A 20602-nucleotide genomic window follows, 5' to 3' on the forward strand; every position below is an offset into this window, starting at 1 on the left:
ATTATATTTGAGTATTTATGTATTTTAATTGGTCTAATATGAAACTTTTAGAAAAGGAATACCGTTAGGAATGCACCTCCCTTTACGGGCTTACGTTTGGCCTGGCTATCAAATCAATCCTAATTTTATATATATCATCCTACACATCATTGGTCAACCCATGTTCAGGCTGCACGTTACGTAACACCCACACTGCATAGTGCAATGGCGAAGTTGAACAATAACAACCCTAGCTAGCTTCTCGTTACCATATTTATTATGTTAACATTAAAACTGAATCATTCTGCTGTAGAGTCGCATGCAACATTTGTACATTTAACGCCCGCGGGGCTACGACGAGAAGGAGCTACTATCCCTGCAAGCGATGAGGGTTTCAATCGCTGGTAAATGTCATGTAATTGCCCATCGTCCATTTTCAATACGAAACCTTTTCGACAGCGAACTGGTTTGTGCACCTGCTTTTTTAAAGGGGCGTGGCGGCTGACGTGTAGGGTACCACTTCCAGCTAAAGATGCTGATAGCTATAGCAACGACAACTGGGGAAAGCGGAGGGCGACAACAATGGATTTACGATTTGTAAGCATCATTCGGATTGTCTGACTGTGCGCCGCGCATTTCGTTTGTGGTGACATGACCATCAACTGTTCTGACATGAATGTAGCTCAAGCGACAAGGCGCTACGACTGCTGACTCGAAATGTAAACAAAGGGAGACGGCCCTTATGCTAGCTCTCTCAATAGGCCTGGCTAGCTACATTGAAGTTGTCGTTGATAGTGTCAACTGTCTTTATGCACGGTGCATGTATTAGTACAAGGATACCATGTGGTGGATCGTGTGTCCTCTGTACCGTAATGTTTCAAATGATGGGTGTTAGAAAAAAATATTTTATATTTTCTAGTACTACAATGACAAGCTTTTTAGAATGTCAAATGATTAGGTTAGATGCCACCTGTTTATTTTATATGAACATTGCGGTTGAGCTATAATGCCACCATCTAAACAAGCAACATTGGCTTGCTTTCATAGCCTATCAGATCTGCCAAATTGTGGCTCTCTCTGACCGAAGTAGTATTATATTAGTGGGTCGTTCCACGAAAAGAGTGCCTTTTGCATCCCTTTGATATCTTAAGTAGAAATTGTGCACAATTATTGCATTTTAAAAGCATGTTATATTAAATGAAGTGCCCTTTTAATATAGACCACATGGAGAATTCAATACATTCTCAGCATTTTGACATGTCCCTCCATGCACCCGCTGTACCTTCTAGGAAGATTTTAACCCCGACATATAAGTTTTCACCATTGTCATAAAGCCCTAGTTATTTAGTTGCTTTGACAGTCATTTCTGAAGACTTATTTATATAATGTTTTTAATTTACTCTGGTCTCATTTTAAAAGGTCAACCCAGTTACGTGAACTGCTCGTTATAAAATGGTGGAAATATTCATTTTTAAATATATATTTTAAAAACATTGAACATCTAATAGTCAAATCATAGTGTAAAAGCAGGTGAGATGGTTCTACTCTCATTGTCCATTTTCTGGTGTTTTGTGGCGTTACGTTCCCCAGCAAGAAAATGAAAAAATTGTCACTCAAACAGAAGGGGGAACTAACAGTCGCTGACAACAACCAAAACGAAAAAAGGTGGGGTTTTAGGAGGGGTTCTGAAAGACACTCATGTGGGTGTTCACTGAAAGTTGACTAAATCAAATCACATTTTATTTGTCACATACACGTGTTTAGCAGATGTTATTGTGGGTGTAGCAAACTGCTTGTGCTTCTAGCTCTGACAGTACGGTAATATCTAACAATTTAACAACATATACCCAATACACACAAATCTAAGTAAGGAATGGAATCACTAACTGTAAGTTGCTCTGGATAAGAGCATCTGCTTAATGACAAAAAATGTAAATAATATATACACATATGGACAAGCATTGACATAGCGGCATGGACTAAGATACAGTAGAATATTATAGAATACAGTATATACATATGAGATGAGTAGTGAAAGATATGTAAACATTAAAGTGACTAGTGTTCCATTTCTTAAAGTGGCCATTGATTTCAATAGGCAGCAACAGCCTCTAATGTGATGGCTATTTAACAGTCTGATGGCCTTGAGATAGAAGCTGTTTTTCATTCTCTCGGTGCCAGCTTTGATGCACCTGTACTGACCTTGCCTTCTGGAAGATAGCGGGGTGAACAGGCAGTGGCTCGGGTGGTTGATGGCCTTGATCTTTTTGGCCTTCCTGAGACGTTGGGTGCTGTAGGTGTCCTGGAGGGTGGGTAGTTTGCCCCCGGTAATGCGTTGGGCAGACCGCACCACCCTCTGGAGAGCCCTGCGGTTGCGGGCGGTGCAGTTGCCGTACCAGGTGGTGATACAGCCCGACAGGATGCTCTCAATTGTGCATCTGTAAAAGTTTGTGAGGGTTTTAGGTGCCAAGCCAAATTTGTTCTGCCTCCTGAGGTTGAAGAGGCTCTGTTGCGCCTTCTTCACCACTCTGTCTGCATGGGTGGACCATTTCAGTTTGTCAGTGATGTGTACGCCAAGGAACTTGAAGCTTTCCACCTTCTCCACGTCGGTCCCGTCAATGTGGATAGGGGGGTGCACCCTCTGCTTTTTCCTGAAGTCCACGATCATCTCCTTTGTTTTGCAACTAGCAACAACAACTGGGACCTAAAAGACACCCACCATGAGCACCCACTGAATTTGCCCAAGAAGAGGCAAACAAAATAAAAACCCACACCAAACTTAAAGACAGGAAGCAAACCAAAAAGTGGCACAAAACGACAACAGGGAAGATCAGATAAAATATTATTTTTAAAGAACTCAACTAGGGCGTACCAACTAAAGGTGTTAACCCTCCACATCTCTCAAGAGCACTGAGCCAGCCACTCTTAAATATCACCTGGGCCAGCAAAGGTGAAACACCTTCCGACTAACGAGATGACAAGCCAGCACAGGTGTAACACACTGACTAACGAGGTGATGTCAATCGGTGTGGCTAAAGTGCTAACGTCCAACCTCAAAATATACATGGAAAATCCAATGCCTGTAGTAGTGGGAAGCAGAGCGGGTCGAGCATAACACCCTGTTACTTATAGATAGGCTAGATTTTTAAAAACAATTTAATATTTTTTGTGAAGCTTGCATTCTATTGCCCCTCCCTGTTGCACACAACACGCTTCCATTTCCCTGTGTCAAGGAGATTTATGGCAGATTTTAGATGAATTTGTCAACCCTGTTATTTTATTTGGCACTTAATAGGCACTTACTATAGTAATTTTTTATTTAACCTCTTGAGATGGGAAAACTTGTTTTTTATGGAATTTGAACATGTTCACGTTCACAGAATGTTACAATTAGGTGAAATAAAAAAATAAATTGACCAAGTTACGCTTCTCAAAAGGTACCAAATTGGTGGAACAACCCTAGTGTCATATCAAGAAAAGTCAGTATGTAGCCTACCTTCTGCACATTCCTCTATCTTTATTAACCAGTATTATAGTTTGATTTCAAAAAGATACTCGGACTCAGAAGAAGATGGCAAATGGAGACCTGCGCACACTGATCATCCTAGCTTTATCATGTCATCAACACATAGAAAAACCTGCCTTGTCATGTCAATACCTCATAGTAGTCTTTTCACATTTATTTTGACTCTGTGACGTTGTTGTTGCCAGGTCTGAGGTGTACTGAGTGAATCATGGCCACGCAAGAACCATCCCCTCCATCGTCCATGGAGAGCAACAAACCCGGCTTCCCCAAGAAGATCCTGGCCAATAAGCTGGAGGATAAGCACCTGTGTAACTGCTGTCACAACCTGCTGCGGAGGCCCTTCCAAGCCCAGTGTGGACACCGCTTCTGTTCCTACTGCTTCAATATGACTGTCAGGTAGGAGTTCGAAGAGTGTATCTCAATTGTATACAATTGTCTTTATTGTCTCCTTTCCCTGTATTGTGTATGTGCTGGTCTGGTAAAACATAAGAAATCAACTTTAGACTATTGAAATGCCCCCCAAGATATGATGCTTGATGAATACACTGAGTGTACAAAACATTAACACCTGCTCTTTCCATGACATAGACTGACCAGGTGAATCCAGGTAAAAGCTATGATCCCTTATTGATGTCACTTGTTAAATCCACTTTAATCAGTGTAGATGAAGCGGAGGAGACGGGTTAAATAAGGATTTTTAGGCCTTGAGACATGGATTGTGTATGTGTGCCATCAGAGGGTCAATGGGCAAGACAAAATATTTAAGTGCCTTTGAACGGGGTATGGTAGTAGGTGCCAGGCGCACCGGTTTGTGTCAAGAACTGCAATTCTACTGGGATTTTCCCGCACAACAGTTTCCCGTGTGTATCAAGAATGGTCCACCACCAGAAGGACATCCAGCCAACTTGACACAATTGTGGGAAGCAATGGAGTCAACATGGGCCAGCATCCCTGTGGAACGCTTTCGACACCTTGTAGAATCCATGCCCCGACGAATTGAGGATGTTCTGAGGGCAAAAGAGGGGAGGGGGGCAACTCAATGTTAGGAAGGTGTTGTTAATGTTTTGTACACTCAGTGTATATGAAACATTTGACAATATGACACACTGTACTGTTATTTTGTAATGTTTGTCGACATCATATTCCCATTGCAGAGATGGACCTCAGAAATGCAATGCTTGTATCAAAGAGGACATTTTTGAAGAGCTGACGTCGATTCTAAAACAAGGCTGTGTAAGTGTCAACAATGTTGGTCTTTGTGAACATATAGGCACACTTCTTCTTGAATACATACAGTGCATTCAGAGAGTATTCAGACCCCTTGAAATTTTCCACATTTTGTTACGTTACAACCTTATTCTAAAATGGATTTAAAAAATAATAATCCTCATCAATCTACACACAGTACCCCATAATGAAAAAGCGAAAACAGGTTTTTAGAATTTTTTGCAAATGTATTAAAAATAAAAAACATAAATACTTTATTTTCATAAGTATTCAGACCCTTTGCTATGAGACTTGAAATTGAGCTCAGGTGCATCCTGTTTCCATTGATCATCCTTGAGATGTTTCTACAACTTGATTGGAGTCCACCTGTGGTAAATTCAATTGATTGGACATGATTTGGAAAGGCACACACCTGTCTATTTAAGGTCCCACAGTTGACAGTGCATGTCAGAGCAAAAACCAAGCCACAAGGTCGAAGGAATTGTCCATAGAGCTCCGAGACAGGATTGTGTCGAGGCACAGATCTGGGGAAGGGTACCACAAAATGTCTGCAGCATTGAAGTCCCCAAGAACACAGTGGCCATCATTCTTAAATGGAAGAAGTTTGGAACCACCAAGACTCTTCCTAGAGCTGGTCGCCTGGCCAAACTGAGAAATCCGTGACCAAGAACCCGATGGTCACTCTGACCGAGCTCTAGAGTTCCTCTGTGGAGAACGGGGGACCATCCAGAAGGACAACCATCTCTGCAGCGCTCCACCAATCAGGCCTTTATGGTAGAGTGGCCAGACGGAAGCCACTCCTCAGTAAAAGGCACATGACAGCCCGCTTGGAGTTTGCCAAAAGGCACCTAAAGACTCTCAGAACATGAGAAACAAGATTCTCTGGTCTGATGAAACCAAGATTGAACTCTTTGGCCTAAATGCCAAGTGTCACGTCTGGGGGAAACCTGGCACCATCCCTACGGTGAAGCACGGTGGTGGCAGCATCATGCTGTGGGGATGTTTTTCAGCGGCAGGGACTGGGAGACTAGTCAGGATCGAGGGAAAGATGAACGTAGCAAAGTACAGAGAGATCCTTGATGAAAACCTGCTCCAGAGCACTCAGGACCTCAGACTGGGGTGAAGGTTCACCTTCCAACCGGACAACGACCCTAAGCACACAGCCAAGACAACGCAGGAGTGGCTTCGGAACAAGTCTCTGAATGTCCTTGAGTGGCCCAGCCAGAGCCCGGACTTGAACCTGATCGAACATCTCTGGAGAGACCTGAAAATAGCTGTGCAGCAACGCTCCCCATCTAACCTGACAGAGCTTGAGAGGATCTGCAGAGATTAATGGAGAAACTCCCCAAATGCAAGTGTGCCAAGCTTGTAGCGTCATACCCAAGAAGACTCAAGGCTGCCAAAGGTACTGCCAAAGGTGCTTTAACAAAGTACTGAGTAAAGGGTATGAATACTTATGTAAATGTTATATTTCCGTTTTTTATTTGTAATAAATATGCAAATTTCTAAAAAACTGTTTTTGCTTCGTCATTATGGGTTATTGTTTGTAGATTGATGAGGGGGGGGGGGAAACTATTTAATCCATTTTAGAATAAGGCTGTAACATAACAAAATGTGGAAAAAGTAAAGGGGTCTGAATACTTTCTGAATGCACTGTATTTAAAAGATCTCAATCTCTGGTGAAGGAGCTTCTTCTTCACAGTCTTTTATTACAGAGTCAGTTTATCGTCTCAAAGAAAAAGTATGATCAAAATGTATCCTTTAAATACTGGTGATGTCATTCAACTTTTGAATTGGACGTTGTTTACACTGGTTTTATAAAAGCCCTGTCATTCAGAAGTAATGTCTAAATGGTGTTATCCGTGTGTACAGTAGATTCTCTTTGTGTTGTATAATTTAAAGGTAGTGCCAGTGCGTCCATGTTATTTGGAGCGTGTGCACTTATCTCTCTCACACACACGCACACACACACACACCTCGCAATCATAAATGATGCGTTCGGAAAACAGAACAGATTAACTGTAACAGCAAAAGCCTCCATTTTTGTTTGCTCTCACTTCTGCAGGCTTTTCCTGACAACGCAGCTCGAAGAGAGGTCGAAAACCTCTCTGCTGTCTGCATCAACGAAGGCTGCACTTGGAAAGGCAATATTAAAGAATACGAGGTTAGTTGGGTGTTTTTTAGACTGATTATCAACCTTTTCATCATTTAAACGATGCATTTAGACAGACAGGCATTATTGAAAAGAAGGAGCACCACCAATGTGCCAGAAATGCTTGTAAGCAATGCATCTCAGTACTGTAGTGTATGTCTGGGTTTTGCTTTGCTCTTTTTTCTCAATCAGTTTGACTGAAGATCCTTGGTTATACGCTTATGAACGTATACTAAAGTCAAAATAATCCAAACTTAATTTTCGGTCTCTTACAGTTGAGCCACGAGGAGAAGTGTGAGTACATGATCATCCCCTGCCCCTCCTGTAAAGAGCGGATCTGCTTCAACGAACAGGAACGCCACAACGAGCGAGAGTGCCCCGAGAGAACCCTCAACTGCAAGTACTGCAAGGAACCATTCCATTTCAAAAACATCAAGGTGAGAAATTATGCAGGCTCTGAGAGAACATCCATCCATCTGTTGGTGGTGAAATCTCTCAAATGGCTGGTTTATGATCGCGTCAAGATTGCAAGGAGTAGTAGCATCAATTTGTGTAAAAAGCTATACAAAAACATGTCATTTTTAGGCCCACGACGAGATCTGCCCAAAGTACCCCATGATCTGTGAAGGCTGTGCCAAGAAGAAAATCCCCAGGGAGAAGGTGAGTTCTTAAATGTTCAACACACACAATATAGCCGTTTTTATATTATTATTGGGAACTTGTGACTGAATCCATTTGGAAAATGCATGACAGGAAAGGAAGCACAATATTGAGAGAAAATAAGCCACACTATTTTAAGAAGGGTGATGTTTGAAATGGCTGTAGAACTTGTCAAATCATTGTGTATTTTTTCGTCTTTGGCTATTTCCCTAGTATGTGGACCACATTAAGTTCTGCAGCAAATTCAGAACGCCATGCAGATTCCATGTTGTTGGGTGTGATATGTCAGTAAGTAGCATTATTATCTCTTCAGAGCTATGGTTTCAATCAATCCTAATGAAACAAACAAGGTTGTTACTGTGTAATTACCATTTTACCATGTTATTTCTTAGTTAATACCTGGTTAAAGTGATTCTGTTAAAACAGCTGTCCTCTCCCCCGCTCTCTGTGCAGGTGGAGAAGGAGAGGATCCACGACCACGAGAGGGCCTGCGCATACGAACACCTCAACCTGCTGCTACACTACATTATGGGTATGAAGGTGAGGGTGAGCATGGATGTAGTGCAGCGGAAATGTCGTTTATACAGCTTTTTAATTGGTGAATAGCAGTGTACACACCTATTACGCTAAATTATGGTTGGTTGCATAAGCATTTACTTAGCAGTTACATTAGCGTTAGCGTTACTTGCCTCGTCAAATCAAATCAAAGTTTATTGGTCGCATACACAGTTTAGCAGATGTTATAGCGGGTGCAGCAAAATGCTGATGTTACTAGCTCCTAACAATGCAGTAAAATGTCAATAAAGTACACAAATAATTACACTAAAAAATAATAATAAATCAAGAAACATCGGAACAAATCTAATTAACAACCCAAACAGCACTGTAACAATAATCCAAATGCAATCTATACATATGTACACCGGATTAATTCACCCAAGATATACTAAAAATGGTATGTACAGCAGTATATATATTAGAGTGAGCAATGTTGAGAATCCAGTATATAAATAAATATGTGGTGCATATAAACAGTGTAACTAAAATGCAACGTACAGTAGTAAAAGTATTAGAATGAGCTTTGTCGAGAATACAGTATTTAAATACACAGTATCTTCTGTCTCCTAGTCTACAATCAGCTCCTTTGTTTTGTTGACGTTGAGGGAGTGGTTATTTTCTTGGTGTTTACTTATGTTCCCCCTCTCTATCCCTGAAGGTGAGCATGGAGGGCCTGCAGCCACATGGACTGGAGCAAGCCGGACACAAGCTCCTGGACCTCCACCATTCCCTTAGGGAGCTGGAAGCCCGCGTCTCCCAGCTCAGCACCACTTCTATCGGGCCTACCGTGCAGGGGGCCACCTCCTCCTCTTCCTCCTCCTTAGGCCTCCCCGGGCCTCCTGCCCCGGCTCTTCCCCTGCCTCCACCTCCCACCCCGGCAACAACACTGACCGTGTCCACCTCCTTCACCCCCCTGCCCAGCTCGGTGGGGGCGGCCCTGGAGCTGCAGCTCCACAGTGAGAAGACCAAGGTGGCGGAGCTGGGACGCAGGTGCACCGACCTGGAGGTGAAGGTGGGGACGTTTGAGAATGTGGTGTGTGTGTTGAACCGAGAGGTAGAACGCTTCACCACCACCATGGAAGCAGGTAACAGACAGCATCGCCTGGACCAGGATAAGATTGATGCCCTGAGCAACAAGGTAGGAAGGAAGACCCTGAAGCAGAAATGAAATTGTAATTTGATTTATAGAGCCCCTTTCCAATATTTAAAGACGTCCTCCAGCGATTGTTTTACTTTTACTGTTGAAAAGCGATAGCTCAAGTATAAATACAGTAAAATACACACACTAAAGGGTAAAAACTTTTTTTTTTACATAACTGCAAACTTCAAAGTGTAGGGCATTCAAGGAGTTGGTCTGATATGAATCCGTGATGTAATCAGCCTCCCCCTTACTTGATGAACCAAAGAGGAGCAAGAGAGAGCAAAACAGGCCCACCCCCTCAGTTGTGCTATGTCATGACTTACCTGGACCACCTATTGAGATGTGCCTTTTGTTAAGTAAATCAGGTGTTAAATATGGTTAAAAGGTGACTGGAGTGCCACTTAAAATTCAATGGCATTACTCACTTAAGCAATAATACATGAGCGGTCATGTGTTATGACATTTTTATCATGGCTGTGATATGGGCCCTGCCACGAAGCGAAGCCTAGGGGCGTACACAGTGGTGTAAAATGTACTAAATTGTCATACTTGAGTAAAAGTAAAGATACCTTAATAGCAAATGACTCAAGTAAAAGTGAAAGTCACCCAGTAAAATACTACTTGAGTAAAAGTCTAAAAGTATTTGATTTTAAATATATTTAAGTATCAAAAGTAAATGGAATTGCTAAAATGTACTTAGATATCAAAAGTATAAAAGTATAAATCATTTCAAATTCCTTATATTAAGCAAACCAGACAGCACAATTTTCTTGTATTTTTTTATTGACGGATAGCCAGGGGCGCACTCCAACGCTCAGACATCATTTACAAACGAAGCATTTGTGTTTAGTGAGTCCGCCAGATCAGAGGCAGTAGGGATGACCAGGGATGTTCTCTTGATAAGTGTGTGAATTGGACCATTTTCCTGTCAAAATGTAACAAGTACTTTTGGGTGTCAGGGAAAATGTATGGAGTAAAAAGTACATTATTGTCTTTAGGAATGTAGTGAAGTAAAAGTAAAAGTTGCCAAAAATATAAATAGTAAAGTACAGATACCCCCAAAAACTACTGAAGTAGTACTTCCAGAACCTTGTTTTCTAGGGACGCTGTCCATGGTTCTGAAAACAATGCACGTCTGGTCTATGCATACGAAAATTGGATGCCAGATCGAAACATTGTATAGGGGCGCTGTCCATGGATCTGAAAACAGCGCTGAAACATTGTAGCAAAGACATTGATACAGCAGATCAGAATAGAAACCACAATGACATTGTTTTTCGGATGGTCGCAGCATCGACAGCTATTTATTTATGTAATTTTCCCCGGGGCAGAGCTCGTTCCCGTAGGTTCTCATACATGCAGCCACAACGATTCTCTCTGTCTATTTCCATTGGATTTTTTTGGTTCTTGGTTTCTTCATTTTTGTCTTCTATTATTACGAATTAGTTTGGCTTCAGTTTGTGATTTCCTTCATTGCTTTTTCGGCCAAAGTGCAACTGCAAATCAAACCACACCTTATTCAGTAGGTGGCGTAGAAACTCCGGAGAATATTACCCATCTCCTGTTTTGAAACAGTTGCCAGATCGATGTTTATCCCCTTTTCTGACAGCCATTCCAGAAAGCACTTCACTGCCCAGTTGGTTTGTCTTGATGTAGTTAACTTCTTAATTTCTCTCCTTTTCTATGCTCTTCCTCTTGTTTCATTTCTTTAATATCCTCCTCCTCCTCTTCTTGTTGGCACCATTCATTAAACATTAGTAGATAAAACAAATCAAAAGTAACTTTAAAATCATCAATGAGGAGTTATAGGTGCTAAGATTAGTAGTTGTAGTAGTGGGAGTGGGTTGCTAGGTAACGACGTAAACTTTATATGAAAGTGGCCATGTGTATGTTGTCTCATATATCATGGGCAGGAGAGGCTCTAACAATGGGAATTCCAAACCACCCGTTGTATAATGGGGTATAAAGCTGGAGATTCAGAGGGTTTTGAATTCATAGAAGCTAGCACATTGGTGTGTGTGTGCGTGCGCGTGTCTCAGGTGCGGCAGCTGGAGAGGACGGTTGGGCTGAAGGACCTGACGGTAGCGGAGATGGAGGGCAGGCTTAGGGAGATGTCGGCCACCACATTCGACGGCGTCTTCGTCTGGAGGATCTCTGACTTCACCAAAAAGAGACAGGACGCCATCGCTGGCCGAGCCCCTGCCATGTTCTCACCAGGTAACTCCCAGAACCAGTGCTGTAGACCACCTGAAGCGAGACCAGAGCTATTCCAGTCCGAGTTAAGACTGAGACCAAAGGGGCTTTGAGACAGAGTCAAGACTGAAGCCAGAACAACCTGAGTCCAATTTGAGACTACATTGTTCCGTAGTACAGTGAGAGACAGAATAACAACAACAAAAATCCAGAAAAACGCATGTTAAAAATGTTATAAATTAATTTGCATTTTAATGAGGGAAATAAGTATTTGACCCTTCTGCAAAACATGACTTAGTACTTGGTGGCAAAACCTTTGTTGGCAATCACAGAGGTCAGACGTTTCTTGTAGTTGGCCACCAGGTTTGCACACATCTCAGGAGGGATTTTGTCCCACTCCTCTTTGCAGATCTTCTCCAAGTCATTAAGGTTTCGAGCCTGACGTTTGGCAACTTGAACCTTCAGCTCCCTCCACAGTTTTTCTATGGGATTAAGGTCTGGAGACTGGCTAGGCCACTCCAGGACCTTAATGTGCTTCTTCTTGAGCCACTCCTTTGTTGCCTTGGCCATGTGTTTTGGGTCATTGTCATGCTGGAATACCCATCCACAACCCATTTTCAATGCCCTGGTTGATGGAAGGAGGTTCTCACCCAAGATTTGACGGTACATGGCGCCGTCCATCGTCCCTTTGATGCGGTGAAGTTGTCCTGTCCCCTTAGCAGAAAAACACCCCCAAAGCATAATGTTTCTACCTCCATGTTTGACAGTGGGGATGGTGTTCTTGGGGTCATAGGCAGCATTCCTCCTCCTCCAAACACGGCGAGTTGAGTTGATGCCAAAGAGCTCGATTTTGGTCTCATCTGACCACAACACTTTCACCCAGTTCTCATCTGAATCATTCAGATGTTCATTGGCAAACTTCAGACGGGCCTGTATATGTGCTTTCTTGAGCAGGGGGACCTTGCGGGCGCTGCAGGATTTCAGTCCTTCACGGCGTAGTGTGTTACCAATTGTTTTCGTGGTGACTATGGTCCCAGCTGCCTTGAGATCATTGACAAGATCCTCCCGTGTAGTTCTGGGCTGATTCCTCACCGTTCTCATGATCATTGCAAATCCACAAGGTGAGATCTTGCATGGAGCCCCAGGCCGAGGGAGATTGACAGTCTTTTGTGTTTCTTCCATTTGCGAATAATCGCACCAACTGTTGTCACCTTCTCACCAAGCTGCTTGGCGATGGTCTTGTAACCCATTCCAGCCTTGTGTAGGTCTACAATCTTGTCCCTGACATCCTTGGAGAGCTCTTTGGTCTTGGCCATGGTGGAGAGTTTGGAATCTGATTGATTGATTGCTTCTGTGGACAGTTGTCTTTTATACAGGTAACAAACTGAGATTAGGAGCACTCCCTTTAAGAGTGTGCTCCTAATCTCAGCTCGTTACCTGTATAAAAGACACCTTGGAGCCAGAAATCTTTCTGGTTGAGAGGGGGTCAAATACTTATTTCCCTCATTAAAATGCAAATCAATTCATAACATTTTTGACAAATGCGTTTTTCTGGATTTTTTTGTTGTTACTCTGTCTCTCATTGTTCAAATAAACCGACCATTAAAATTATAGACTGATCGTTTCTTTGTCAGTGGGCAAATGTACAAAATCAGCAGGGGATCAAATAGTTTTTTCCCTCACTGTAGTACCCGCAAAACACCAGTCTCAACTTCAACAGTGAAGAGGCGACTCCGGGATGCTGACCTTCTAGGCAGAGTTGCAAAGAAAAAGCCATATCTCAGACTGCCCATCTTAATCTTTTATTTTTATTGGCCAGTCTGAGATATGGCTTTTTCTTTGCAACTCTGCCTAGAAGGTCAGCATCCCGGAGTCGCCTCTTCACTGTTGATGTTGAGACTGGTGTTTTGCGGGTACTATTTAATGAAGCTGCCAGTTGAGGACCTGTGAGGCGTCTGTTTCTCAAACTAGACACTCTAATCTATTTGTCCTCTTGTTCAGTTGTGCACCGGGGCCTCCCACTCCTCTTTCTATTCTGGTTAGAGCCAGTTTGCGCTGTTCTGTGAAGGGAGTAGTACACAGCGTTGTACGAGATCTTCAGTTTCTTGGCAATTTCTCACATAGAATAGCCTTCATTTCTCAGAACAAGAATAGACTGACGAGTTTCAGAAGAAAGTTCTTTGTTTCTGGCCATTTTGAGCCTATAATCGAACCCACAATTGCTGATGCTCCAGATACTCAACTAGTCTCAAGAAGGCCAGTTTTATTGCTTCTTTAATCAGCACAACAGTTTTCAGCTGTGCTAACATAATTGCAAAAGGGTTTTCTAATGATCAGTTAGCCTTTTAAAATGATAAACTTGGATTAGCAAACACAACGTGCCATTGGAACACAGGACTGATGGTTGCTGATAATGGGCCTCTGTACGCCTATGTAGATATTCCATTAAAAATCAGCCGTTTCCAGCTACAATAGCCATTTACAACATTAACAATGTCTACACTGTATTTCTGATCAATTTGATGTTATTTTAATGGACAGAAAAATTGCTTTTCTAAGTGACCCCAAACTTTTGAACGGTAGTGTATGTATTTTTCGTCAACAGCATTCTACACCAGTAAATACGGCTATAAGATGTGTCTGCGGATCTACCTGAATGGGGACGGGACAGGGCGTGGCAGCCACCTGTCTCTGTTCTTTGTGGTGATGAGGGGATTGAGTGATGCTCTGCTGAAATGGCCCTTCAACCAGAAGGTAAGGACCTGGGGACTCGTTTATAAAATGCACAGGTTTGATCATATTTTTTACATACTGTATGTTGAAATTCACGTCAATCTTGTAATTTGTAAATCTTCAAATTGGTTTGAAAATGTACAATACATTTAGATTTTGCATGAAGATTTGTGATGTATAAATCAGACATGCTTATGTGGAATATTATCTCTCTCTCACTCACTTACTCACTCACTCACTCACTCACCAGGTGACTCTGATGCTGCTGGACCAGAGTAGCAGGGAGCACATCATCGACGCCTTCCGGCCTGACATCACTTCCTCCTCCTTCCAGAGGCCTGTGAGCGAGATGAACATCGCCAGCGGCTGCCCGCTGTTCTGCCCGCTCTCAAAGCTTGACGCCAAGAACTCCTACATCCGCGATGACATCATCTTCATCAAGGCCACCGTGGATCTCACAGGCCTCTAGATGCACACTTTGAAGTGGAAGTGCAAGGCAACTGAGCAGCACTGTGGCCATTCAGGCTCCGTTTTGGCTGCTTTTGGTCACCATTTCAGCTGCATTTGGGTCCATTTGGGATCCATTCGGGCCTATTTCAGTCCCCTCCAGTAGTAGGGAGACTGACATGCTTTCTACTGTGTGCTGCATGCGGCTCCAGTTTGCCCAGCTCAGGAGGCTGTTGCACTGTTGTACAAGGCGGTCCTTTGCAGAGCAATTCTGTTGTAGCTCTACATTTTGATTCCTCATGGTGCTTGAACCCCACTTTAGCTCTGTATTATTTGTATCCATGGAAAAGTAACTCCAGAATATAGTCTCAATATTGAGTAGGACAGAACCTGTGGCATTGAAATGGGGATATGTGGTGGTTGAATTGGGTTAGAGGGCATCTTTTTCTCTCTTTGTTTTTCATAAGACTTGATTTGGTCTCGGAGAGAATGAATTGTAGCCGTTAGCCGCTACGGTTAGAGGATAGTAAAAAGGGGGATATGAACCTTTTCCCTGTCAGTGTATAAAATGGACCCACTGCTTATCGTAGAAGTAGAGCTTGGCTTGGTGTAGCAGGGTATTCGCCTTTTTTCTTGTTTCCGATCTCAACGCCAGTGATTTTGATTGTGGATGTCGTGAGCTTCTCAATGCCATTGTTGAGTACATTTGCATAGACAAACGTGGAGTTATGTTATGAATAAGAATATGGGCATTTGTTTGCCTTTTTGCGCAAATTGCATGCCGGCTATCTTTTATTGGCCTGTTAGTGTTGAAGTGCTCTCTCCTTTCATTGTGCTGCTGGAGGGCTCTTGTTCGTTGTTACACTTGTTAGTGAGTTAAACCACCTGTAATGGTGGACATTGCCTGCATTTCTTGGATCCAGGCATATACTTTTACATATACTTGTTAGTGTTGCATTTCTTGTTTCTCTTTAGGGGTCGAGGGTTACGGGATTGGTGGTTCGGTACATCTGTGGAAGATACAGTGGAGTTATCAGGGTGTTATAAGGCAGCTTGCCAGTCAAAGCCTGAGGCATACAACAAGTGTATTTCTGTCATTGGTAAATACACCAACCTGGAAGAGCTTCTCCCCCAGGATATGCTCAGTACAGTAGCTCACATCTCAACACATAGTACTGTGCCCCACCATAGATGGAGGTTAATACAGGTTCAGTGAACTGAAGGAATGGTGTGTTCCTTGTTTTCTGTCCATATTACAGTACGGTACATTTGTATGTAGTTTTGCTGCTCTCAGCTTTGTTTTTCCGATGTAAAAGAAAAATGTGTGGCGATCGATGCTGATTTTAGCACAGACAGTTGAGCGTTAGTTGAAGAGGTTAAAGTGGAAGGATAAAGAGGGATGTAGCCTCGAAGTGAAAACAAGTGAATGTGATGGTATACTTTTCCATTGGACCATAGGGGTTGAAAATCATTAATTTATGTTTGATGTAACTCTACATACATTCCATTAACCTGTGGGTGACAGTGAATCCTCTTAGCGTAGGTGGTGTTATTATTCATGAAGCCCCACAATGACGCTGACCAAAATGCTAAATCAGAGGAAATCCTTTAGAACTGAAATATATCTGTAGGTTCTATGCATGTCCACCAGGGGGTGCTGATTTACCCCAATAGTCTTCCCCCTCTGGACTTGCGTCAGGGTTTTCACAGACCTGTTTTGAAACCAGTCTTGACCTGTATTGAAACCTCTCTGTGCATGGGAGGGTTCAATTCATATTCAGTATCGCAGTTCGTGATTGTCTTACCTCATAGACCAATGGCGAACGCATTTATTAGCATTTGTTTGGAGGAGTATAAATAAAGATAGCATTATTATTATGTCATACCTCGCACTGCTTCTGTATAACACAAGCAGATGCCTATATATAAATATATTCATTAGAATTTATACATATAATATCATAATGTTGAACAATTCAATATATTGATGTTACTATACGCATATTGTTATTGTTGAATATATTATTAGTGATACCTAGTTTTTGTTTTAATGAGATGGTTTAAGACAGGTCTGGAAACCCCCTTAAAGTAACATATATTGGTTGAATTGCTTATATGGTGCAACAACAAAAGCTCTGCCACATAATACCAACCATGGCACCCCATTCTTCTAGGTTAACTGTGGGTTAAAAAACACAATATGAAGGGGTTGTGTTTACATTCCTCAAAATGACTCTTTAAAGGTTCCTACAGTAATTCTGTGTAATTTAACTCAGTTTCTCAACCTTTTTTATGCCACTGGGACCCGAAAACGATGGTCCCTCTTGTACCAAGAACTGGTAAGCTGCTATGGTCCTTGAAGGCACTTGAGAACTGGCTACATTCTTGTCAGCTAACAATCTGAGGGACCAGTCAGCAGCATCCCAGAGATCGGTGCAGGTCCTCGGACCAGAGGTTGAGGACCACTGATATAATTTTCCTCTGAGAAAGGGTGCTTTAGTTGTTATAATGGGTAGTATTTGGCCTCTGGACATCAGTCAGTGAATAGGGTGTTGTTTGGTCCTCTGATGGTTATAGACAGGGTTTGGTTCTGCGGGAGTTGATTCTGACCATGTTCATTATAAGAAGAATCCCTCCTGCAGAGGTAGCTTTTCAGCTTCAAACTGGAAAAGTTGTTCAGTAAGTATAGTATACATACGGGTGGGATTCATACGTAATCGGTCCTTTACATAAATACTTATCCATGTGTTGTGCCAAAATGCTATATTACCTCCATATTATTACAAAAGTTGTATTGTAAGTTGTACTTGTATTCTATGCTCAAATATGGTGCCAAATATGCTTGGAGAATAATGTATATTTATGGTTTGTATTTTTGTTTCATTCCAATATAATGCAAGGGCCACTTTTGGAACCACCTAGACTAATGGAGACATCAATTTAGTATGTTCAGAAAAATATCTCCTTATAGTACAATCATATATCTTTCTTTAGGTGTCTGAATGTACAGCATTAATGCAGTGGTCCTCTCCACTGTTTCTGTGAGAGGAAAACAGTTCAGCAGTTCCGTTTTAACAGTTGTTGATGCAGTTGAATTGAATTAACTTTATTTGTGCACTTTGTATTATTTAAATGTTCCACAGGGTACTACTTTGTTCTGTGATTTGTATACTGTGACGTCAGATCTATATACATTCTGATGTGTTCATTGATGTTCTCTAAATATGCTAGAAAGGCTCTTACAGGACATGTAGTATGCAATACATTTGTCATTGGATTTCTGGGTTTTGTTTGTCTTTTACCAAGCGTCTGACTGTGTCCCAAATTGCAGCTATAGTGCACTACTTTGGTGCACTACCCCTATGGGCCCTGGTCAATAGGGTGCCATTTACAGTAGGACAGCCTCCATCTCTTCCTCCAGGTTAGAGAGAGGTAGTTGTCATTTGATTTTACTGTTCCTGTATTCAACCAGAAGGGGGTGCTGCTCACCATTGCTTTACGCTGGTCACCATCACTACAGTTGTCATGCATGATCTTCAAACAGGAATTATTTCATCCCTTTTGATGAGAGTTGGTCATCTGCCAGAGATAAAGAGCTAATAGAGCTTCTGGTTTCTTAGAATCTCGGATTCACTCCGAGGCAAATATCCCTTGACCATATTCTGTACCTTTATAGGAACTATGGGCTCTGTTCAATCTGTTAAACTGAGTGTGAGGTGTTACAGATTATGCAATAGAAATTTAAAGGTAATTTCCGATTGAGCCAATATATGCAGCATTTACCATGAATGCAATCTCTGCAAAAACGGGAACGTTGCCATTAAATTACAATCACGCTATTAAAGCGGAACTTCCAAGATGCGGATTGAATAGAGCCCTTTGTCTACACGCAGCCCCTTGTGGAAGCTAGGCGAGTTGCAACAACACTTTCCAGAATTCAAACAACTCTTCCCCATCCTGGATTTACTCCCCATCTCCTCCCCTGCTTTTGAGTCTTTTACTTTCGGTTAATGAAAATATATTTCACAGTGATTTAGATGGTACAATGATTCTCTACACATTGCTTGTTTTATCACATACACTGAAGTTAGGCGAACAATAAATATTTTTTGCAACCAAGTAATTGCAGGGCGATTTCTGCCATTGATGCGTGTAGGGAGATAACCACGCCTCTGAGGGATGCTGATTGAGGAGAGTGAGGGTGCAGCCTTCCAATTTAACCAGGCTACTCAGCAAGATGAATAAAACATAGACAGGAATCATTGGAAAATAGCAAATGGAAATGATAAATGAGTCTGTGGATTTTATCCTATGGTGAGATTTGTCTCCTTCTACAGTGCATTCGGAAAGTATTGAGACGCCTTTAGTTTTTCCACATTTTGTTACGTTACAGCCTTATTCTAAAATAGATTAAATCGTTTTTCCCCTCATCAATCTACACATAATACCCCATAATGACGAGGCAAAAACAGGTTTCTATACATTTTTGCAAATTTATAAAAAATTAAAAACAGAAATATAACATTTACATAAGTATTCAGACCCTTTACTCAGTACTTTGTTGAAGCACCTTTTGCAGCGATTACAGCCTCAAGTCTTTTTGGGTATGACGCTACAAGCTCGGCACACTTGTATTTGGGGAGTTTCTCTGCAGATCCTCTCAAGCTCTGTCAGGTTGGATGGGGAGCATCGCTGCACAGCTATTTTCAGGTCTCTCCAGAAATGTTAGATCGGGTTCAAGTCCGGGCTCTGGCTGGGCCACTCAAGGACATTCAGAGACTTGTCCCGAAGCCACTCCTGTGTTGTCTTGGCTGTGTGCTAAGGGTCGTTGTCCTGTTGGAAGGTGAACCTTCGTCCCCAGTCTGAGGTCCTGAGCGCACTGGAGCAGGTTTTCATCAAGGATCTCTCTGTACCTTGCTCCGTTCATCTTTCCCTTGATCCTGACTAGTCTCCCAGTCCCTGCCGCTGAAAAACATCCCCACAACATGATGCTGCCACCACCGTGCTTCACCATAAGGATGGTGCTAGGTTTCCTCCAGACGTGACGCTTGCCATTCAGGCCAAAGAGTTCAATCTTGGTTTCATCAGTCCAGAGAATCTTGTTTCTCATGGTCTGAGAGTCCTTTAGGTGCCGTTTGGCAAACTCCAAGCAGGCTGTCATGTGCCTTTTACTGAGGAGTGGCTTCCGTCTGGACACTCTACCATAAAGGCCTGATTGTGGAGTGCTGCAGAGATGGTTGTCCTTCTGGAAGGTTCTCCCATCTCCACAGAGGAACTCTGGAGTTCTGTCAGAGTGACCATCGGGTTCTTGGTCACCTCCCTGACCAAGGCCCTTCTCCTCCGATTGCTTAGTTTGGCCGGGCGGCCAGCTCTAGAAAGAGTCTTGGTGGTTCCCAACTTCTTCCATTTAAGAATGATGGAGGTCACCGTGGGCCACTTCTTGGGGACCTTCAGTGATGCAGACATTTTTTGGTACCCTTCCCCAGATCTGTGCCTCGACACAATCCTCTCTCAGAGCCCTACGGACAATTCCTTCAACCTCATGGCTTGGTTTTTGCTCTGACATGCACTGTCAACTGTGGGACCTTATATAGACAGGTGTGTGCCTTTCCAAATCATGTCTAATCAATTGAATTTAACACAGGTGGACACCAATCAAGTTGTAGGAACATCTCAAGGATGATCAATGGAAACAGGATGCACCTGAGCTCAATTTCGAGTCTGATAGCAAAGGGTCTGAATACTTATGTAAATAAGGTATTATTATTTTAATATATTTGCAAAAGTTTCTAAAAACCAGTTTTCGCTTTGTCATGATGGGGTATTGTGTGTAGATTGATGAGTAAAAAAAATAATTTAATACATTTTAGAATAAGGCTGTAACATAACAAAATATGGAAAAGGTCAAGGGGTCTGAATACTTTCCTAATGCACTGTATACTCTACTGTTTGAATGCTTTCTAAACGTCTTCCAAAGACATGATTG

General features: G+C 42.3%; 1 protein-coding gene across 2 annotated transcripts; it reads left to right on the plus strand.

Moving 5' to 3' along the window:
* Positions 1–193: 193 nt before the first annotated feature.
* LOC121541579 (TNF receptor-associated factor 2-like) lies at positions 194–18735 on the plus strand. Of its 2 annotated transcripts, none has more exons than XM_045208056.1 (12): positions 194–383; positions 3691–3901; positions 4660–4738; positions 6798–6896; positions 7160–7321; positions 7470–7544; positions 7758–7832; positions 7998–8084; positions 8761–9240; positions 11283–11460; positions 14042–14190; positions 14420–18735. In XM_045208056.1, the coding sequence occupies exons 2-12, from the start codon at positions 3714–3716 to the stop codon at positions 14636–14638; spliced, it is 1791 nt and encodes a 596-aa protein (XP_045063991.1). In that variant the 5' UTR covers positions 194–383; positions 3691–3713; the 3' UTR covers positions 14639–18735. The 2 variants fall into 2 exon arrangements, with proteins under 2 accessions (XP_045063991.1, XP_041706620.2); XM_041850686.2 differs by lacking the exon at positions 194–383 and adding an exon at positions 437–576.
* Positions 18736–20602: the final 1867 nt, after the last annotated feature.

Source organism: Coregonus clupeaformis, chromosome 27 (genome assembly GCF_020615455.1).
Source record: "Coregonus clupeaformis isolate EN_2021a chromosome 27, ASM2061545v1, whole genome shotgun sequence".
NCBI lineage: Eukaryota > Metazoa > Chordata > Actinopteri > Salmoniformes > Salmonidae > Coregonus > Coregonus clupeaformis.

What these genes read in the sequence shown, in the direction of transcription:
- LOC121541579 (XM_045208056.1), top strand. Translation starts at nt 3,714, where the DNA reads ATGGCCACGCAAGAACCATCCCCTCCATCGTCCATGGAGAGCAACAAA. An exon ending in TCCATTTCAAAAACATCAAG is followed by an intron (nt 7,322 to 7,469) that starts GTGAGAAATTAT and finishes TGTCATTTTTAG; the next exon opens with GCCCACGACGAGATCTGCCC. An exon ending in AATGGCCCTTCAACCAGAAG is followed by an intron (nt 14,191 to 14,419) that starts GTAAGGACCTGG and finishes CTCACTCACCAG; the next exon opens with GTGACTCTGATGCTGCTGGA.